This window comes from Octopus sinensis, linkage group LG1, assembly GCF_006345805.1.
Source record: "Octopus sinensis linkage group LG1, ASM634580v1, whole genome shotgun sequence".
Classification (NCBI taxonomy): Eukaryota; Metazoa; Mollusca; class Cephalopoda; order Octopoda; family Octopodidae; genus Octopus; species Octopus sinensis.
Genome location: NC_042997.1, coordinates 167,662,627 through 167,686,290, shown reverse-complemented (window position 1 = coordinate 167,686,290; position 23,664 = coordinate 167,662,627). Strand labels below are relative to the sequence as shown.

Below are 23,664 nucleotides of genomic sequence, written 5' to 3'. Positions count from 1 at the left end.
TTATCAATGCTTAAGCTGGGTTACTCGCACCCACCTTTCTCATCACATCCTTCCATCTTTGCTCATATACCCTACGCGACAGGGTTTTCCTCTCCAGCCCTATCTTGCTCTGCAGATGGTATCTGAAGTAATTTAGCAAACTGGGGCCAGCGATGAAGGATCCTGTCATGACACCTTCCATTCTTGTTCTCCATACGCACTCTTTCGGTACTGCAACCGTACAGAGAAAACATTCCTCACCTTCCCTTGAGAGTCCGGCCGGCAGTACCATCTTTATTATAGATCCACCCAATAGCTGTACTCTTCCCAAATGCGACAACACATGTTCCACAAAAGCCATCAAGCTTGACAGCTCCCAACATTCTACAAAAGTGTGCTGGACGGTTTCGTTGTCCAGCCCACATCTTGGGCAAGTCAGTGGCACTCAAACTCCGTGCCTGGATAACTTTTCGCGAACAGGTAGAGCATTCCTGTAGCACTGCCAGGCTAGGGATTTTAGGTAATTATCCAAATACCCCGATCTAACAGTCCTACTAAACAGGTTGGCGAGTTGGTTCTCGTCAAACCCCAGAGCCCCTCCTAAGACATCATCGTTTCTAAACTCCACCAGCCCTCTATAGAATAGCTTTGTGTGTGTTCATCACCAGCTAGTGATGAAAATTCATTCCACTCACAAAATACTTTTTCAGCAACAAACTGTTGCTGATCTCACATATAGTATTTTGCGAGTAAGGCTAGAGCTGGTAGCAATGACCTACCCTCACAAATAACATTCGGACACAATGAGTGTCGTTAGCCAGCTGGAAGAGATGTCTTCCTGAGTCTATAAACGTCAGTAGCACTGTCCTTTTTAGGACGCCACACTTGGTTGACATTTATATGTTATGATTCCATATTGCTACTGTTTATATCTCACTCAGAGATTTAATATAGCTTATTTCTCCTTTTTCAAGATCAGCAACAGTTTGTCGCTGGAAAAAGCATATAGTATTTTGCGAGTGGAATGAGTTTTCATTACTAGCTGATGATTCCCACTCATGGGTGTTGGTAGTGATTTGTTCAACATGAGTTCAAATCATTACACATTGATATTGTATGTTTGTTGTAGGTCTCCCCGCATGGGTGAACCAAGATTTGTTGAATTTTAGTCACTGTTTTGTTTGCATCTGTATATTGTCCATCTATGGAAGAAGTGGAGAATAGACGAAGTTATGCAGTGGCAACAACCCAAGGAATAAATGCCAACACCTTGGAAGTACAGGAAATAGAAATTGACACAAGAAAGTGGAGGGAAGGAAACAAATTAGTAAAAAAAAGAGGGAGCTAGTCTAAAGCTGACTCCTCCAGAAGAACCGATGAACAGCGTAGCGAAGAGGACGGTAATATACAGGACGTTGTGTATGTCCTCGAACAAGATAGAGGTCGCCGCAACAGAAAAAATAGAGGAGTGCCTCGAGAAAGTTAAAAGGTTGACCACATTCTATACACGTGGAAGAAAGTTTCCTGCATGAGTAAAGAATTCTCATTACTCTACCATTATCTCTGTTCGAAACATTAAACCCAAGAGCACATGAAGAGAAGAGAGAACAGTGATAGAAGATCCAGGGTGACTGTGTGAAGGAGGCAAAATTATAATAGAAGAAAGGTCTCTCTCTATCCGCTCAGTCAAAGTCAACTCTCGGTCACTCGTTGGATCAGTGTTCTCCAGTCAGTTCTATCCTGGGCCGCTTCCTTCAGATTGGTCATGTCCATTCCGGTATCACTCTTGATGGTGTCAAGCCAGCAGGTTCTTGGTCGGCCTCTTCCTCTCTTGCCACTGACCATTCCGAGCATGATGTCCTTCTCCAGGGATTCTCTCCGCATAATATGACCGAAATATGCCAATCTACGCCAGCTTCTAGCGACATTTTCGGCCTTATCTGCTTAAGAAAGGTAGTGGATGATAAAAAGGCAATGAGCTGATTGAAAGGGTAGTTGAGAAGGGAATGATAGGAGTATTGAAAGAAAAACAAGAGCAGCTATATTATTGCTACTGTGACAAAGTTCAAATGATTGATGTTAATAGAGATGGACGTGTGTAATGGATATCAACAAATGAATGGCTGCCAACACTGAAAAAGTGATGCTGATGTGTATCTTATATGAGTAGATCTGATACAGTCTTGTATACATAGGTATCCTAATGGGAAAAAGAGGTAAAGTGATAGGTGGGGTTAGAATACAAAGGTTCAATACTGTTACTCATTACATGGGCTGTATAGGAGAAATTCTAAGAACCAGAAAGAGGAATAGATCAGATAGATTCAATTTATATGTGTGTGCATGAATAGCACCACCTGTACCAATAGCAATTGTATAGTAATATGAACCCTAAGATAAAATGCAAAGCTAAGAATGTAGTATATCAGATAAACTTCATGGAGGACAAATGCAGAAACTCTACCAAATCTTTATTGGTGAAACAGCTCACAGTTTAGCTGAAATGATGGAAGGACACGAGGAGAGTTATAGAGATAAGAAATGTACATCGATACTTTATCAATAGGTTAATGATAGACATGAGAGCCTGCTGAACAATACAGAAATAGAAATTTTATTGACACAGCTACATGATGCATTGTTACCACAAATAGAAGTTATAGAAAGATAACCTGTACTTTATAGGACATAAGAGATAACCTGTACTTTATAGGACATACAAGCCCACCACTGCTGCCACCTGTCTCTTGACATAAATTCCTACATTCCCACCAGCACCATATAGGTAAATGTGTGTTTCTACATTTGTGTTGTACATAATTGTGTGTGTGTGTGTGCATGCAGGCACTGACTAATAATAACAGTTTCACATTTAGGCACAAAGCCAGCAACTTTTGTGGTGGGGATAAATTGATTGCATCGACCCCAATGCTCAACTGGTACTTATTTTATTGACCCCAAAAGGATGAAAGACAAAGTCGACCTTGGTGGAATTCAAACTCAGAACCTAAAGATGGATGAAATGCTGCTAAGCATTTTACCTGGCATGCTGACAGTTCTGCCAGCTTGCTGTCTTTAGCTGACTAAACAAAATAAAATAGAATCTGTGCATTTATATATATATATATATATATATATATATATATGTATATATATATACATATATTTAAAATGAGGGTGAAAAATTAGATAGTAATTTAATTAACATCGATTTCACACACTTTTTTTCATTTTGAATTGATAAAAGGTGGTTTTTTCTAATTTATATATATATATTATATTTTATGAAATTTGGTTTAGTATTTCTAAATTGAATTTTTCCCTGTAAGTTAGGAATAATATTCCCTCAAATTATTATTATATATATATATATATAGGCCATGCAAAAATCAAATATTACACATGAAGAAAAAGAAGCTTTGGAATCTTTACAAAAAGGTCACTCAATAACTATTAAAGAAGCGGATAAAGGAAGGGCAATTGTCATATATATATATATATATATATATATATATATATATATATATATATATATATATATATATATATATATATATATGCCATGCAAAAATCAAATATTACGCATGAAGGAAAAGAAGCTTTGGAATCTTTACAAAATGATCACTCAATAATTATTAAAGAAGCGGATAAAGGAGGGGCAATTGTCATATATATATATATACATATATACATACCTAGGTGACCAAGTCAGTAGCAGGGGCGGGTGTGCTGAAAGAGTAACTGCTAGAGTAAGAATAGCCTGGGCAAAGTTCAGAGAGCTCTTACCTCTGCTGGTGACAAAAGGCCTCTCACTCAGAGTAAAAGGCAGATTGTATGACACATGTGTATGAACAGCCATGCTACATGGCAGTGAAACATGGGCCGTGACTGCTGAGGATATATGTAAGCTCGCAAGAAATGAAGCCAGTATGCTCCGATGGATGTGTAATGTCAGTGTTTAAATACTTTGAGAGAAAAGTTGAACCTAAGAAGCATCAGTTGTGGTGTGCAAGAGAGACGTTTGCGCTGGTATGGTCATGTGACGAGAATGGATGAAGATAGTTGTGTGAAAAAGTGCCACACCCTAGCGGTTGAGGGAACCTGTGGAAGAGGTAGACCCAGGAAAACCTGGGACGAGGTGGTGAAGCACGACCTTCGAACTTTAGGTCTCACCGAGGAAATGACTCGAGACCGAGACCATTGGAAGTATGCCATGCGTGAGAAGACCCGGCAGGACAGGTGAAGCCATAAGCCCGTGGCCTCTACCTGGGATGTAGCCAGCCCACTTATGCGTTCCTTTCCTTTTTGGGACACAAAACTCCACTTGTGAAGACCTGTTGAAGCATGTGAAAATCAAAATCGTAATCTATCAACATCAGTGGAATTTGTAGCTGTGATACCAGTGCCGGTGGCACGTAAGAGAACCATCTGAACATGGCCGTAGCCAGCGCCGCCCTGACTGGCTTCCGTGCCGGTGGCACGTAAAAAGCACCATCCGACCGTGGCCGTTGCCAGCTTCGTCTGGTCTCCGTGCCGGTGGCACGTAAAAAGCACCATCCGATCGTGGCCGTTTGCCAGCCTCGTCTGGCACGTAAAAAGCACCCACTACACTCACGAAGTGGTTGGTGTTAGGAAGGGCATCCAGCTGTAGAAACACTGCCAGATCAGACTGGGCCTGGTGCAACCTTCTGGCTTCCCAGACCCCAGTTGAACCATCCAACCCATGCTAGCATGGAAAGCGGACGTTAAACGACGATGATGATGATGATATATATATATATATATATATATAGGCCATGCAAAATCAAATATTACACATGAAGAAAAAGAAGCTTTGGAATCTTTACAAAAAGGTCATTCAATAATTATTAAAGAAGTGGACAAAGGAGGGGCAATTGTTATATATATATATATAGATAGATAGATATAGATATATAGGCCATGCATAATCAAATATTACACATGAAGAAAAAGAAGCTTTGGAATCTTTACAAAAACGTCATTCAATAATTATTAAGGAAGCAGACAAAGGAAGAGCGATTGTCATAATGGAGAAACTCCATTATAGAGAACTGCTCCTTCATCATGTAAATGACCAACACTACAAAAAATTAGGAAATAATCTAGATATATATACATTAAATAAGATTAGTAAACTTGCAAACACATATAAAAATGCACTTAGAAAAAAGGAGTTAGATTACCTTACTAAATTTGTAGCAAAAACCAGTAACTTCTATGGTCTTCCATAAATCCACAAATCTAAAGAAATCAAGAACTGTTTGAAGGACATCCGGGCTCCCTATATAAAGATTCCCAGACCATCTGATCTTAAATTAAGACCAATTGTAGCAGGACCAGCATCAAGCACACAAAGACTAAGCTACTTGCTTGACACAATTCTAAAACCCTTATGTAAATTGATCCTTAGTTTTATTAGAGATGATATGGATTTTCTAAACCACATTCCAAAAAGAGTGAACAAAGAAACCATGTTAGTCAGGTTTGATGTAGTCACCTTCTACAACAATGTCCCCCATAACCTAGGATGAGAATCAGTAGAGTTCTGGATACACAAACACCCACAAGGGATTCAAGAAAGATTCTCCAAGGAGTTCATACTTGAAGGGCTACTGCTACTTCTTTTTTGACAACCTATGCTACCTCCAAATACATGGAACTGCAATGGGTACCAGGGTAGCACCTGCACTTGCCACACTAGTAATGGGTTATTTGGAAAAAAAAATCTACTGCTTATCTCAGATTTCTTTTGGCCAAAACTTCCACTCATACCTAGTGGGAAACTGGGAAAAGATACTTGGATGACTGCTTTATATTCTGGAACAAAAGTAAGAAAGACCTTAAAAAATTTTTGAAATAATAAACAGTATTCATGGATCAGTCCATGTGTGTGTATATATATATATATGCGTATATATATATATATATATGTATGTATATATATATATGTATATTTATGTGTATATATATATGTATGTGTATATATGTATATGTATATATAGTGGGTGGCACGTAAAAAGCACCCACTACACTCACAGAGTGGTTGGCGTTAGGAAGGGCATCCAGCCGTAGAAACACTGCCAGATCTGACTGGGCCTGATGAAGCCTTCCAGCTTCACAGACCCCAGTTGAGCCGTCCAACCCATGCTAGCATGGAAAACGGACGCTAAATGATGATGATGATGATATACACACACACTCACACAAATATAACATATAGATGTATATATTTTTATTCTATATATTATCAATATTCATCATCATCATTCAATGTTTGCTTTTTGCTTTATGTGTGTATATATGTATATAAATATGTATGTGTATGTATATATATGTGTGTGTGTGTGTTATTTGGGAAAAAAAATCTACTATTGATTGAAAATGAACTCCCCTTCCTAGATATCTTAATAATTAAAGAGAATTAGATTATAACAACTGACCTCTATTATAAAAGCACAGACACACACCAATATTTAGACTTCAGATCTTGCCATCCTTCCCTTGCAAAAAGGAACATACCCTTTAATATGGCCAGACGAATATGTACAGTAGTTTCGGAGACAAATAGAAGAGAAAGACGACTTGCAGAGCTAAACTTTTTCCTTAAAAAACAAAAATACCCTACCATACTAATAGACCAAGCAATAGCTGAAGCTAAAAACATCCCAATTTCTATACTAAGAAGAAATAACACTAATACTGAGGATAAATGGAAAAATGAACATAAAAATATCCCATTTGTTATCACCCACAATCCCAGGAACCACAATATTCTACAAACAGCCAAATGCCTTCTACCTGTTCTACACCAATCCCTATGTCTCCGACAAATAATCAACAGCTGAAGGCAACCACCAAATCCTAAGAAATTTCTAACGAAAGCAAGATTTGCATCAGAGGAAGAAATAATGCAAGTTACCAAATGTGGAGACCCCCGATGTGGGACATGTGATTTAATAGAACAGGGACCAGCCAAAAAATTCAAGAATGGAAAAAAATTAAAGGTGAATGCAAATATGAACTGTAAAAGCAAAAACCTGATATATTGTATCACATGCCCACGATGCAACGAACATTATATTAGGGAAACAAAAATGAAACTAACCAACCGGATAAATGGGCACAGACATCAAATAAAACATTCTGCACTTAGATGCATAGCATGTAACAATCATTTGGACACCTGTGCACAAGGAAAATTTACACTTTTCCATCTTCATAAAATAAATGAAGAGAATGATCTTCTCCGGAAAGCAAAAGAAGAGTATTTTATAAGATTTCTGAGCATGGACAAATGGACGCTAAGTGATGATGATGATGATGATATATATATATATACTCTTTTACTTGTTTCAGTCCTTTGACTGTGGCCATGCTAGAGCACTGCCTTTAGTCGAGCAAATCGACCCCAGGACGTAAGCCTAGTACTTATTCTATCGGTCTCTTTGCCGAACCGCTAAGTTATGGGGACGTAAACACACCAGCACTGGTTGTCAAGCGATGTTGGGTGGACAAACACACACACACATATATACGATGGGCTTCTTTCAGTTTCTGTCTACCAAATCCATTCACAAGGCTTTGGTCGGCCCGAGGCTATAGTAGAAGACACTTGCCCAAAGTGCCACACAGTGAGATTGAACCCAGAACCATGTGGTTGGTAAGCAAGCTACTTACCACACAGCCACTCCTGCGCCTATATTATATATATATAATATATGTATTGTTTTATATATAGATGCAAACGTAGTTGTGTGGTAAGAAGTTTGCTTCCCAATCACATGGTCTTGGGTTCAGTCCCACTGTGGCACTTTGAGCAAGTGTTTTCTATTGCCTTCAGCTGACCAAAGCCTCGTGAATGAACTTGGTAGACAGAATATAAAAGAAGCTTATTGTGTATATATATGTGTGTCTTTGTGTTTGTGTTTGTCCCCTCTGCTCTACTGCTTGACAACTGGTGTTAGTGCGTTTATGTCCCTGTAACTTAGCAGTTTGACAGAAGAGAACAATAAAGTACCAGGCTTAAAAACAAAAAGTACTGGGGTTGATTCATTTGACTAAAAATTCTTCAAGACGGTGCCCCAGCATGGCCACAGTCTACTATTTTAAACAAGTAAAAGATAAATGATAAAAGATATATATAGGCACAGGAGTGGCTGTGTGGTAAGTAGCTTGCTTACCAACCACATGGTTCCAGTTTCAGTACAACTGCATGGCACCTTGGGCAAGTGTCTTCTACTGTAGCCTCGGGCCGACCAAAGCCTTGTGAGTGGATTTGGTAGACGGAAACTGAAAGAAGCCCGTCGTATATATGTATATATAAATATGTGCTTGTGTGTCTGTGTTTGTTCCCCTAGCATTGCTTGACAACCAATACTGGTTTGTTTATGTCCCCGTCACTTAGCGGTTCGGCAAAAGAGACCGATAGAATAAGTACTGGGCTTACAAAGAATAAGTCCTGGGGTCGAGTTGCTCGATTAAAGGTGGTGCTCCAGCATGGCCGCAGTCAAATGACTGAAACAAGTAAAAGAGTATGTATATATATATATATATTGATAATTAGCAGAAGTAACAGAGTGACTCAAGGTCCGAGAGTTTCATGTATTGGCACTTATCATTACACGTATATGTATATACATCATCATCATCATCATCATCATCATCGTTTAACGTCCGTTTTCCGCGCTAGCACGGGTTGGACGGTTTCGACCGGGGTCTGGGGAGCTCGGGACTGCCCCAGGCTCCAGTCTAGTCTGGCAGTGTTTCTACAGCTGGATGCCCTTCCTAACGCCAACCACTCCGCGAGTGTAGTGGGTGTTTTTACGTGCCACCTGCACAGGTGCCAGAGGGGTCTGCATCGGCCACGTTCGGATGGTGCTTTTTATGGGGGGGGGTGCAGAAATATAGGGGAGCACCAGTGGGGAGGGGTGGTTCAGAGAAATGATGACAGGTTCTAGGCAAGTAGAACGTAGGATATCGAGAGAGGGGTAATGCATGGTGAAATAGCGTATTGAAGAGGGGGTTCGAAGAGTAGACACCTATAATGGTGGTGGGAGAAGCGACATCCGGTATAGATGGAGCAAAATATAGAGATATCCGGTATTGATGGTGGGGGTGGGCAGGGTGGGTGCACCGCGAAGATACGAAGTTTGATTTTAGACGAATGAAGATAGATATACATATTTATTATATAGATATACATATGTAGCACACACACACATACATATTGGCCAAAATATAGTCAAAACCGTTTCAAGTCTATTCAGTCTAATTATCATCATTTAATTGCAGTGGCTAGCATTCAACCAAACCATTTGGTTTTTCTTTTTTTCATAGTATTAGTTGCAAAGTGTAGATTTTATAGTGTCTGTACATCATCTATTTCTAAGCGACTCTTAAAGCAAGCAACAAATAGACAAGTATTTCTGCAATCATGATAAATTGTTCTTTAGATCATTTTCCATGATAGCGGCAGAGATGGTGAAGATGCTGCTGTCACCACTGCACTGCTGCTGCTGTCATTGGTAGCAACCGTTGCTATTATTGTTTAACCATTAATCAGCTGTGAAGTGAACATGTAGAACTTTGGCCAAACACTCTTCTGCTGTGGCTATCGTTTTTTTTTTTTCTTTTTTTTTTTTTTGTTTGCTTCTATTTCTGGCAGTTCTAACAAGTATGCAAGCCTCTCCATCATCATCGTTTAGCATCCGCTTTCCATGATAGCATGGGTTGGACGGTTCAACTAGGGTCTGGGAAGCCAGAAGGCTGCACCAAGCCCAGTCTGATCTGGCAATGTTTCTACGGCTGGATGCCCTTCCTAACGCCAACCACTCCGTGAGTGTAGTAGGTGCTTTTTACGTGCCACCGGCACAGGATGTATATTGTTTATACATTTGATGTATATTGATGTATATTGTTTGTCCAACTTCTAATTCATAGCTGTATGGTGGGGCAGAAGTCTTAGGTCATTGATGATGCTTAACTCCGAGTCAGCTCTAAATCAAACTATTTCAAAAAGTATTTCAGATGTGAACATCTCATCTTCCACCTTGACTCAGTACACCCAGAAACCCATTATCCAATATATTTTTGTTTTCAAACGCATTATGATGTGGTTAGCTACCATTTCATGTAGAGGTTCAATCACAGGCTCTGAACTGGCTTACCATATTTCTGTTGAAGGGAATAGATTCAATAACCACTCTGCTTTTATACACTGAAGCAATCAAACATATGTATAGCCAATGAGGGCAAGCCTGAATCTTGTTGGGTCATCATTGCCCTACTGTTTGTCAGTAACACAGCCTTGCAAGTGCACTCATACACACACACATACATACATCCCCCCTCTCTCTCTTTCTCTCTCTCTCTCTGTCTCTTTATCTATCTCACATACCTCCCCTACTACATGCAAAGCAACAGATGATTTTGAAAAGTAAATGTTTCCATTTATAGTTTATGTGTTTATAATACTACATGAATAAAGACTGACCCATTTACTTCTAGCAGTTTCACCCCACCCTATCCACCTGGAAAACATGTTTGGTTAAGGCAGATACATTATGACTGTGAACTCAGTTGCATCAATCAGCCACCAAACATTTTTAGTTTACAATAACATTACTACCACTACCTCTAATATTGTAGCCAACTACCTCTGCCAACATTGACAATAACAGCAGTAGACTATGAGGAACTCCGTGAGGCTATTGACCTGCTAGACATAGTTACCAAATATTCGAATCACTTTGTGGAAGAAAGGAAAGGCCACATTGTATTTCATATTTCCAGATACAAATAAATTAAAGATGGAATGATCATACATGAGATATCTTTGATCATAGATCTGCTCAGCTGAGGCTGATCTAGTGATAAACAACAACAACAGAGCTTAAGGGATTACAATTCATGGCTACTGTTAAGACCACATGTAACATATGTGTCCAATGAAGAAGCCTCTATGTGGTCTCTTAGTCTGCTGAAAATAGACACAAAATTTCTCTGTTAAATCATACTTTATCATCTTAACTCTTTAGCATTTAAACCAGCCATATGTGGCCAAAATATTCTACCTGTTTTATGTTCAAATAGGACAGATGTGATCTCTCGCATCTACCCTACAATATCATTCTACAAATAAACAAGCACATCATCAGAATCTCAAAGCTACAAAATAAATCACGATTAATTGAAGATTAATATGAATGTGCTGGCACTTATGCTGGTGTGCAGGTGGCATGTAAAAAAACATGATTTTTTCGTGGCCGTTGCCAGTACCGCCTGCCTGACCCTCGTGCCGGTGGCATGTAAAAGCACCCACTACACTCTCGGAGTGGTTGGTGTTAGGAAGGGCATCCAGCTGTAGAAACTCTGCCAGATCAAGATTGGTGCCCAGTGCAGCCATCTGGTTCGCCAGTCCTCAGTCAAATTGTCCAACTCATGCTAGCATGGAAAGCGGACATTAAATGACGATGATGATGATATATGATGGGCTCTCCTAAAATTTGACGATGTATGAGGGTTCAACAATTCTTTACTGAACAACCACACAAATGATTTGTTTATAGTGATCGAATGTTTGTGTAGACATAAGCTCACTCCCTCTGTCAGATCAACATTACCTTTGCAAGTGCAACGGGTGCCACATGTCAGATGTTGAAATGATTGCAGAGCAACATGAAATGAAGTGCTTTGCTCAAGAACACAATGCAATACCAGTCTGGGAATTGAACCCACAATCTCATCTTCACTTGTTTATATATATCTTATATATTAAAAGGCAAGTTGTCTGTCTGTGTGTGTGCTGTGTGAACCACTTCTACTCCTACAATTTTCAGCTGAATTTCAGCAAATTTGACATGCGTACTCTCTTTGACTTAGGACGCTTTTTCTTATAATTTTTTCCTTGAAACTCCATGCCCCCAACATAAATAGACTACTCTCAATTTGCCTAGGATTTGAACCCACCACGTCTGTGCAATGGTACATATTTGATCTTATATATTAAAAGGCAAGTTGTCTGTGTGTTGTGTGAATAACTTCTACTCCTACAATTTCCAACTGAATTTCACCAAATTTGACATGTGTGCTATTTTTGACTCAGGACACTTTCTCTTATAATTTTTTCCTTGAAATTCCACGCTCCCGACACAAATAGACTACTCTCAATTCGCCTAGGATTTGGCTTGAGCCAGCAAAAAAATGGGGGACACACCCAACTGGAAAAAATCAAGTTTTTACTGTGTCAGCTATGTTGACCTCTTATCAAGTGCTTGAACAATACTGCCAGCTGTATTCATTTGCAAGTTACGATTTGCCTCTGTTTTCATGTGAGCGCTCTTTTTTTATATAATTATTCCAACTTAAACTAGCCATTTTAAAACTCTTAACCAAAATTAAAAATCCTTAATTCAATCTGTTTGATAAACATTTTTGCCTATTACATTTTACTATTTTTTGAGTGCTACACATTCACCACTTTTTCCTTAGGACTTTTTCTATTGCGTAAACTGATAATTTTCCACCATGCCTCAATGCAAAAGATCCAATATAAGTCGGCAAACAAATGCTGCAAAGTAAACATTTGCATGCAAATGAATCTGCTGAGGACACCACCAGGTGCACTTAGGATGGCTCCAGCATGAAGAAGGGAAAGTGAAGTAGTGAGAGAGGTTTTCAAAGGTTGGCAAGAAAGTACTCTGACTTGTCGTGACATTTTAACGGTGAACTTTATGAAGGGTAATTTATTAATGGTAATATATAAATGTAGTATATATGTATATAAATATATGAGTGAAGTGTTTAATGTTTAAGAATGCACTGATGGTTGCTCTCAGAAACTGCCTTTAGCTTACGGGGTTCTTGTTTTTATAATTATTAAATAACAGCCAGAAGGATAGACATATTGTTGAGAACAAATGATTTCGTTGGAGGCCTGTTATCTCCATTCCAGCCTTTATTGGGCTAGAAGGGTCAAGTGCCAAAGACATAATTCTGCTTAGTAAAGGCATCCGGAAATGTATAACTGCTGTCATTCACAGAAAAACTATTGATTTACTGTGAGAAAAGCACTGTTGAAGTGTTAAGTGAAATTTGGCAATTGAAGATTGAATCCACACTATGCTTGCATGAAGCCATTATAAATATGTTGTGGAATAAAAAATATATTTATTGTCATGGAAAACGTGTAACTGTAAAAATGCAGAATTATCAGAGTAATGGGCATTCAAAAAAGTATGTACGTATAGAAATGTATGAATGAAGTCTTTAAGGTTTAAGATTCAAATGAAGGAAGTGCAATAATAATGTTTAGCAGTTGAAAACTGAGTAGTGAAATGTAAAATTAGGTCGGCTGATCATGAGAATCAAATATTGATCACTTCACTAAAAACTGCAGGTGATATGGGTTATTTCCCTTGGGTTGTTTAAATAAAATATTAGTAATATGTAGTAGATAGAAGGATCCATTGGAGGAGCCCTATTGATTTTTTTCAACAATCTAAGTATGTCGCAAGGTTTCCAGACATGAGGTCTACTCACATATCAAATAAAGTAAAAAAGGGATATTGTCTGCAAAAATTAGAAATTAGACACACAAAATATCAATATTCAAAGTATTCGAACATAAACAATAAAACCTTTAAAATATTTCTAAATTTGATGGCTCAATTAGTTTCATGAAAATGTTGTATGAACTGTAAATAAGCAATAAATATCATGATTTGTAAAATAAGTATAAGTGATACAGGGTGTCCCAACTGAATGTGGTGTGGAAGTTTGGTTTCATTTTTTAAGCATTCAAAGTATGAGTTCATTGTAATGGGACACACTTATTAAATACGTTCTGGAATCAAAAACTTAGGTAGTGTCATCGAAAAATTTTAACTGGCAAAATGCAGAATTATTGGAGTTATGGACATTGAAAGTGTACAGTCATCAAGAAAGTGCAATAATAAGGTTTAGCAGTTGAAAACTGTGAATAGTGAAATGCAGAATTAGGTCTGCTGATCATGAGAATCAAATATTGATCGTTTCACTAAAAACTAACAACTGTAAGTGCAGGTGCGATGGGTTATTTCCCTTGAGTGTTTAAAAATATACTGTGCAGGTACTATGGGTTATTTCCCTTAGGTGTTTAAAAAAAATTAGTTACATGAGGTAGATATAAAGATCCCTTCCAGGGGCTGTATTATCGATTTTTTTCAACAATTTCCAGACATGAGTTCTACTCACATGTCAAGTTTCATCAAAATCAATAAAATGATGTAGGAGGAGTTAGCTAACAACGTCACAAACAAACGCACCGATTTTCTACATATGTAGCAGATATACACAAGGGTAGGTACAGGAAAGTTATTGGCTTTGGGTAAAAGAAAACACAGGAGGATAATTTAATTATGATTTTATTGAACATTCCCCCTCTCAGAGTCACACACTTATTGCAGCAGTCCTTCAATCCCTGTAGAACTCAGAAGACTAGGCCTCCAATATTTACGATACCCTTAAAGCCAGGAATTTTACACCACCCAATTGTATGTATACATACATACATATATATATATATATTATATATATATATATGGAGAGAGAGATCTATAAATACACACGCACACACATATATATCTATTATCTTAAAATTATCTCTTTTTTCTGAGCCTCTCACAGTTTCCACTACCTATTTTCTGTCTCCAAGTCAGATGGAAATTTCAGTCTGTCAAGAATTTTATGTGTATGACTTTCAGTTCATCAATACCTATTTAATTTGTTTTCATCCATACCATCGATTTATTTCCCTTAATTAATTTGTATTTAAAGTTCTCTCTTTCTGTCTTTTCTGTTGATACTAGAGCTGTATCTGCTCCTCTGAACTCCCAGATTTTGTGTAACTCTTACCTAAATATATGTAATACACCTACTGCTCCTCTTCTCACTGTTCCATCCACTCTGCTCAGAACTGCACTCATCTGGAATTCTCTCTTTGTTGTTTTGCTTTCTGACCATGACTATGTCATCGTAACTTCAGCATATATTATTGTCTAATGTACCGAAGTTTTCCTTCCATTTTTTTAATGGTAAGGTATTGTTTGAGGGGAATTTGGTTGCTATTTCTAGTAAATTGAAATGGCCCTATCAAGTTTCATTGGTCCTTGCCTATATTTTACCTCCTGGAAAAAATTTAGACTGTACGTCAACCAATATTGTCAATAATACCAAACCAAAATTATCTCTCTGACCTCAATTCTAAGCAGCTTTAAAAGTGCTGCAGACACTAATTCCATTTCTTCTTACTACTAACTACTAAGACGGTGAATCAGCCTCTAACATAGTCACTCGGCCTGCTAGAAATAGCAGCCAAATCTCCCTCAACTTACACCTTGTCATCTTAAATAAAAGAAGATATTTGATATTGTAGTCAAGAATAACTATAAAAGATAGGATTATCATGGTTGGAATACCTGTGATCATAGTTCTGTTCAATCAGGTATAACTTGGGACTAAACAACTCTCTGCAAGCTTGGTCAAGACACTAGAAATAGGAAGCATGTATCTCTCAAGTTACACCTACTCAACCCTTTAGTATTCAAACTGGTCATATCTAGCTAAAATATTCTACCTGTTTTATCTCCAAATTGGTCATATCTGACCTTTGACACCTACCCTACAGAGTTATATTTAAAAATAAACGATCACATACTTAAAATCTCCCAGCTATGAAATAATCCAGGATTAATTTGAAATGATGTGAATACATAAGCATTATGTTTGAAACAGTAATTTGAATATGAAAGGGTTAAGAAAAAAATATTGGACACGTTGAACAATGTACATATATATTTATACATAAAAAGGCAAGATGGTTACTGTTCACATGCCTTTGATCACAGATCTGCTAGACCAGGACTGACCTGGGGCTAAATAACTAACTAATAAAATAAAAAGCCTTCCACCCTGAGTTCCACTCTTGTTATGGTTGAATGGTTAACAGTAATTTAGCCATGAAATATTTTGCTCTCACAATATGTATACATTCAAACAAGCTTAGTAATTATGTTGCTGTGTTAAAATAGAACTAAAGCATAAAAATATAATACCAGCTTTAATAATTCTTCTCTTTTGTTTACAGAATATCCAGATTGCCTGTTTGTAAATAAACAGCGAAAATGTGAAGTGAAATATCCACCAAAGATACATGCTGTGGGTAAAAGTTCTGGTATGTATCTCTGTATGTGTGTATACATATATATATATATATATATAGGGAGAGTTTATGAAAAAACCAAAAGACGAAGACTGGTGGTGTACAAAACAAACAGATGTATTAGTATAGCGCTCAGGAAAAGAAAAAGTCTTTTACATTTCGAGCCTACGCTCTTCTACAGAAAGGGACACAAAAAAAACACGGAGAGAAAAAAATGTGTGTAGTGGCTAACATATATATATATATAAAACTGTAGTTGTGTGAGTGTCTGTCTCCTACGATTTAGATTCCTAACTCCTCCCACATTTTGCGGTGCAGTTTAACCAAATTCGGGTATCTTATAGTCGTAATTCATATCGAGCCCGTCTGAGTATTAGCGCGCGTCTACGATGAGTCTACGATTTTAAAAATAATTTAACATCATTTTTTATTCCATTTTAATGCATAATTTTTCGTGTGTCGATGGCGGCGGAGTTGGCGTCCACGCTCAAACACCTGCACCTGTGTTTGCTTCTCCCCCTTCTTCCCTCCCTCGTGAAGCTGTGGGGAAGGGAGTTTAAGGAAATCAACGTCATAATGCATTGTCAAGGAGACGAGCGTTCTTTTAGAACAACGACTTCATGGCTTGAAGACACCAAAACAGAAATGGCTAAGAAAGCCCGAATTGGCATCTATAAAGGAAGTAACAATCTAAAAATGCTTATATAGTTATTTCCCTTACAAACCCGAGCAACGCCGGGCGATACTGCTAGTATATATATAAAATTATAATTTAGGGTATCTAAGAGATACCACCATGCTGAAAATAGCAGTCAAAAACTTAACTCCAAAACCACATTAAATGTTCATATAGCACAAGGAGAGAAGACAAAGAGAGAAAATAAACTAGCAAAAAAAATTACTGGATAATTCCAGATCCCAGATTTCTGGCTTTGCATGAAAGATGCTCTGCCTTCATCAGTGGAATACACTCAGATAGCTCATATATATATATATATCATCATCATCGTTTAACGTCCGTTCTCCATGCTAGCATGAGTTGGACGGTTCGACCGGGGATCTGGGAAGCCAGAAGGCTGCACCAGGCTCCGGTCTTATCTGGCAATGTTTCTACAGCTGGATACCCTTCCTAACACCAACCACTCCGTGAGTGTAGTGGGTGCTTTTTATGTGTCACCTACACTGGTGCCAGGCGAGGCTGGCATCGGTCACAGTCGGATTGGTGCATTTTACGTGCCACCGGCATGGAAACCAGTCGAGGCGGCACTGGCTTCGGCCATAATTCGGATGGTGCTTTTTACGTGCCACCGACACGGAAGCCAGTCGAGGCGGCGCTGGCATCGGCCATGATTCGGATAGTGCTTTTTACATATCTCCAGTTCATATATATATATCATGTTTCAGTCATTGGACTGTGACCATGCTGAAGCACTGCTTTCAAGAGTTTTAGTCAAGGGGATCGACTCTGGTACTTATTTTTTTAAGTTTGGCACTTGTTCTATCAGCCTTTTTTGCTGAACTGCTAGATTACAGAGATGTAAGCAAACCAACACTTGTTGTCAGGTGGTGATGTGGAGGGGGACAAACACAGTATAGTAGAAGACTCTTGTCCATGGTGCTGCGTAGTGGGACTGAACCCAAAATCATGAGGCTGTAAAGTGAACTTCTTAAGTACACAGCCATATAAACATACATGTGTGTGTGTGTTTAATATGATATATCATCATCACTTTTACATCACTTTCTATACTGATATGGGTTGAACAGGTCATCACAATCTTCATTTCTTATTGACAGCTGCTTCTCTCATAGACTGCCACTTGTACATGTCATTTGACTTAGTTTCTACAGTTGGGTGCCCTTCCTATTGCCAACCACTTTATGCACTGTACTGGGCATATTTTTTCATTGCAGTAATAGTAGAGAGAAAACTAAAGGTACCTCACAGCCATATGGTTTCTCTGTTCAGTTGCCAACCACTTTAATGTGCATTTTCTGTGGCACTAATACTAGAAAGACTGTCTTGCTTACCAATCAATGTATGTACAGGGAGTTCTGATGGATATTTTCTCTCAAGGCATCAGCACCGGAGATTCCTTTTTGCATCTCAAAAGTAGAGAGTGCTCTGCAACCTAAGACATGTAGTTTAAGGTTGAAAGTATGGAGAAACTGATGGCAGCAGAAAGGCTAAAAATATGTGGTTGCGAGGGGTAGGGGATTAGTGTTTATGTGTAAGAAGGACTCAATAACTTAGGGCACATACATTTTCTCAGGTGGCCCATGTGAGGAATTGGGAAGAATGAGAACAATGGCATCAGAAGGACCAGAAAGGGTGAACGAAAGGAAAAAATCTATGATGGAAAAGGCAGGGTTATTTGGGGTGGAATCGGTAGGGTAATAGTTGGCAATAGCAGAAGGAAACAAGGGTGATGAAGCAAAGGTTGGTAATGTGTGGTAAAAGAAGTGCTCCAGAGGTGGAAAAGTGAATTCTGATAGTTCAGAAGGGCAAAGTTGGAGTGTATTGAGTAGGTGGATGACAGTGGGCCTGCGTAGTTTTTATACATAAGACTCAGGAGTCAGTATTTAGGATGATGCAGTCTGCACAGGTGGTGGGGAAATGAGAGATGGAGGACTCTAAATGATAAAGAGAAGTGGGTAAAATGAAGGCAGAGTGTGGGGTTTAAGGACACAAGGTAAAAAGAGCAGTAAGTTAGGCTAAGCAAGATAAAAATATGCCAGCCTCTAAATGACATCTTTGTGTCAGGGTACATTTTGCCATGGATAATTGGGTCTTTTGCAGTGCTGTGTTCACCAGTCAGTGCAGTCCTTTGTCATCTCTGTAAAATGCAGTATCTTCAGGTCAGCATTTACCACTTTATCCCAAATTTTCGTTGATCTCTCTCTCACTTCCAAATTACCATTATCTTGGAGCACTTTGACACTTCCTGATGCTGTAGTCAAATCCTCCATATGCATCACATGCCCATTCCAGTCCAGCCTTCTCTCCAATTCCTCTTATATCAATTTTCTACACTCAGCTCATTTTTACTCTTGCATTCACCATTATCATCATTTAATGTCCTCCTTCCATGCTGACAAGGATTGGATGATTTGATAGGAGCTGGAAAGCCTGAGGATTGTGCCAAGCTCTACTGTCTGCTTCAGCATGGATTCTATGGTTGTATGCTTTTCTTAACATTGATCAGATTGGAGCCTGGTGCAGCCATCTGGTTCACAAGTCCTCAGTCAAATCATCCAACCCATGCTAGCATGGAAAGCGGACGTTAAACAGTGACGATGATGATGATGATGAACCACTTTTGCAGAGTGTGCTGGATGCTTTTATGTGACATTGGCGAGGTTAGCAAGTAACTTGCAAGACAAAGATCCTACAACTGAGAGGGAGAATGATATTGAGAGAGGTGGCTTTGTGCCAGGTGATGAGGTTAAACTTTGACAGTGGGACAGAAACAGATGTCTTGTACAGGAGATACATGGTTACTCTAGTTGGAAAGATAGAGACAGAAAAATGGTGGTGATGAGTCAGGGCATACTCTCAAGGTACAAAGAAGGTGAATGTAAATGGAGTGGTAGAGGTTTTGTCAGGGTGCATGAGCCAGGAGTTCACAAGAGTGCAAAGGGAGAGAGGAGAAGGGAAAGAGGGATGCAGTGATAAGGCAGCGAGCTGGCAGAGACTTTAGCACGCCCGGTGAAATGCTTAGCAGTATTCCATCTGCCATTACGTTCTCAGTTCAAATTTCGCCGAAGTCGACTTTGCCTTTCATCCTTTCGGGGTCGATAAATTAAGTACCAGTTACGCACTGGGGTCGATGTAATCGACTTAATCCCTTTGTCTGTCCTTGTTTGTCCCCTTTATGTTTAGCCCCTTGTGGGCAATAAAAAATAAGAGTGGTGGAGCACAATTATATGTGGGAGTGACAGGATAGCAACGATACAGTTGGTAGCAAGAAGGACCGGAGAAAAAAATGACAGAGTGGTGTTGGGCTACAAGAGTTGTGGGGAGCAACAAACACAGTGTATAAAGAAGAGATGTAGTTTGGGTTATGTGCACTATTATTATATACATCCATCAGAGCATGCTTGTCCCATTTCTTTCTAGTCCTTGTTAGTCTTCTGCCTTCAAGGCCCATGTCTCACTACCATGCATCACAGTTCTTACATAGGCATTATACAATCAATCCTTCGCCATGACACGGATGAACCTTTGTTACGATCAGAAGTAATAGCTTCCTGAATTTTTCCCAACCTGTCACTCTTCTTTCTGCTGTACCACCACCTTCCCTACTTATTATGTCACCTAGATAACAGAAGCTAACGACTACTTCTAGTTAGTCTGTCAACAGTTAAGAGAACTTGCTTCTGATGTACTCTTAGTTTGTATGCTGCAGTACATCTGCCACATACAAGAGCCATATAACAAATAGGTAATCACTCAAACAACTAGGTAATGCTTCACAAATCCTGTTCAGATATACTTTCACTTTGCTGAGAGAACACACTAAAGTTGTGCTCCAGCATGCCCTTAATTGTGATGTCTAAAACAATTTGAAAAAAAGGAAAGTAGGAAAATCCACTCCAACACACAATGGTTTAATTGTATGGGTACAGCATTGCAGTTTGGTTATATCACTTTTACCGTCTTCTATTCAGTCTTCCTGTACACCTGTAGAATTGGCAGGTTGCCACAGTGAAGGTGGACGAAGCCTGACATTTGCTGTTGTCTCTGGTAGTTTATAACCTAGCAAAGACACTTGGGAGTTCCTGACCTTATTGAGGCTACTGCTATTTTTGTGTGTACATTTTTTTTTCTGTCCTGGACTGAGTGATGGCTAAAATAATGTTTTCAGGGTGTGGTTTGGCATTAATGTTCTTCATTTGTAGCTGTAATACCAGTGCCGGTGGCACGTAAGAGAACCATCCGAACGTGGCTGTAGCCAGCGCCGCCCTGACTGGCCTCCGTGCCGATGGCACGTAAAAAGCACCATCCGATCATGGCCGTTTGCCAGCCTCATCTGGCACCTGTGCTGGTGGCATGTAAAAAGCACCCACTACACTCACGGAGTGGTTGGCGTTAGAAAGGGCATCCAGCTGTAGAAACACTGCCAGATCAGACTGGGCCTGGTGCAGCCTCCTGGCTTCCCAGACCCCAGTTGAACCGGCCAACCCATGCTAGCATGTAAAGCGGACGTTAAACGATGATGATGATTTCCTAAAATCAGCTTTTATTGAGCAGACCTATAATCGAAACCACTCCAGTTATGACCATTCCATCTTTTATTCAAACACAATATACCCCAGACTACTTTATCCAGTGTGTCCTTTTTTAAAGATGGGAGGTTGTAATTTGAAGGAGATTTGACTGCTATCTCTAGCAATCCGAGCAACCTCATAAAGGTTTCTTCATTGACTATTGTTTGGGGATGATTTCTGCATAATCCTTTCTATTATAAGCACAAGGCCTGAAATTTTGAGGGAGAGGGACAGTTGATTACATCAACCCTGTACTTATTTCATCGACCTGAAAGGATGAAAGGCTAAGTAAACCTTGGCAGGATTTGAATTCAGAGCGTGAAGATGGACAAAATGCTGCTCAGCATTTTGCTCCGTGTGCTAACGATTCTGCTAAGTCACCGCTGTTAGTAGTTGACAGAGTTTGCAACAGCAGCAAGCTGTCTCCAGATGGCTTTTCATATTGCTTAGTTTTGTTTTGTTGCGAAGATACTCAACAGTGTACTTTCTGTATAGCCTATAATGATCATAAGTCTGCTATCTTCTGTTCTTTGTAGTTATAATCTATATATATAAAGATGAGAATGTGTGTCTGTCTGTGTGTCTGTTTAAATCCCTAAAACTTGAGAACTACATAACCAGTTTCATTCAAATTTTACACATGCCTTACTTAGGGCCCATGTAGTGTCATAGGCCAAAACAATTTTTAACTTCCTGCCTAGTGCGAGCCCACAGCAATATCATATCTCCACTATTTCAATATTACGTGTCAAAAGTGAAACAATAACATCTCTCTATTGTAGTGTCAGATACTTTCACTTTAATAGTTTCACTTTAATACTGAAACTATTAAAGTGAAACTATTATCTCACATATATACAGGCATAGATAAATATATACATACATATACATATATATATATATGCTTGTGAAGACCTGTTGGGGCAAGTGAAATCGGAATCGAAATTGAACCAATCCTATGACTGGCACCCGGCAGTTGCCAGTGCCGCTGGACTGGCTTCTGTACTGGTGGCAAGTAAAGAAACACCGTTTCGACCCTGTGCTTGAGGAGACCTATTGAATCAAGTACATCAACATCAAAAATCAATGGAAATTGTAGTTGTGATCCCTGTGTCGGTGGCACGTAAAAAGTACCATCCGAACGTGGCCGATGCCAGTGCTGCTTTGACTGGCTTCCATGCCGGTGACACGTAAAAAGCACTATCCGAACGTGGCTGATGCCAGCACCGCCTTGAATGGCTTCCGTGCCGGTGGCATGTAAAAAGCACCCACTACACTCACGGAGTGGTTGGCATTAGGAAGGGCATCCAGCTGTAGAAACACTGCCAGATCAGACTGGAGCCTGGTGCAGCCTTCTGGCTTGGCTTCCCAGATCCCGGTCGAACCGTCCAACCCATGCTAGCATGGAAAACAGACGTTAAACGATGATGATGATATATATATATATATGTATGTATGCCTGTATACATGTGAGATAATAGTTTCACTTTAATAGTTTCAGTATTAAAGTGAAAGTATCTGACATTACAATAGAGAAATGTTAGTGTTTCACTTGTAGAATGACCGCGCAAAAGGAGAGGTGATGATGAATGGCTCCTTTAATGCATTGTACGGTCAATTACAATAAAATACGAAATGTATAAATGAGTATGAGTGCCAGAAGGAAAAGAGACGACACAACCAACTGAATGTTAAGAGAAGATTTAGTTATGTGTTAATGTGTGTGCATCATAAGTCCATATATAATAATAACAATAGACAGGCCGTCATGAATACATAATGTGTATGTGTGTGCATTAAATACAGAGCATTGAAAGAGTCCATAACAGGACGTTAAAATAATGTTCTGACACAAGGAAGATTAATACCAGTTCGTAGTAAGGTACACAATAGATGAAGTGCTGTAACAAGAAATTGAGGCGAAGAAGCAGAGCCGGTTGAGGCACATGTGTGTGAAGTTGAGGCTACAATGCTGCTGCTGGGTTACTTGGTACAGAAGGTTCTCACAGGTTGTGTTTGCTGTTAGCCATTGTGAAGTAATTCACAAACAGTGAAGAGATAGAACCTGGTGAGTTGCTGTGTACGTAGAGACCGGACCGAGTGATTTACTGTAAGGTTATCTCCCTAGATAGATTGCCTTCACTATGGCTAAGGAGCCCTTTCTACCCTACTGACACAGGTTGTACTGGTTTACA

At 39.2% G+C, this 23,664-nt stretch overlaps 1 protein-coding gene across 1 annotated transcript in view; it reads left to right on the top strand.

The window, feature by feature from the left end:
- LOC115209151 (uncharacterized protein C12orf45) overlaps window positions 1-23,664 on the top strand; it is a 41,772-nt gene that overhangs the window by 3,198 nt on the left and 14,910 nt on the right. Inside the window, exon 2 of the mRNA XM_029777356.2 lies at window positions 16,124-16,210. Coding sequence (XP_029633216.1) covers window positions 16,124-16,210 — 87 coding nt within the window. The remainder of the gene's footprint in view (window positions 1-16,123; window positions 16,211-23,664) is intronic.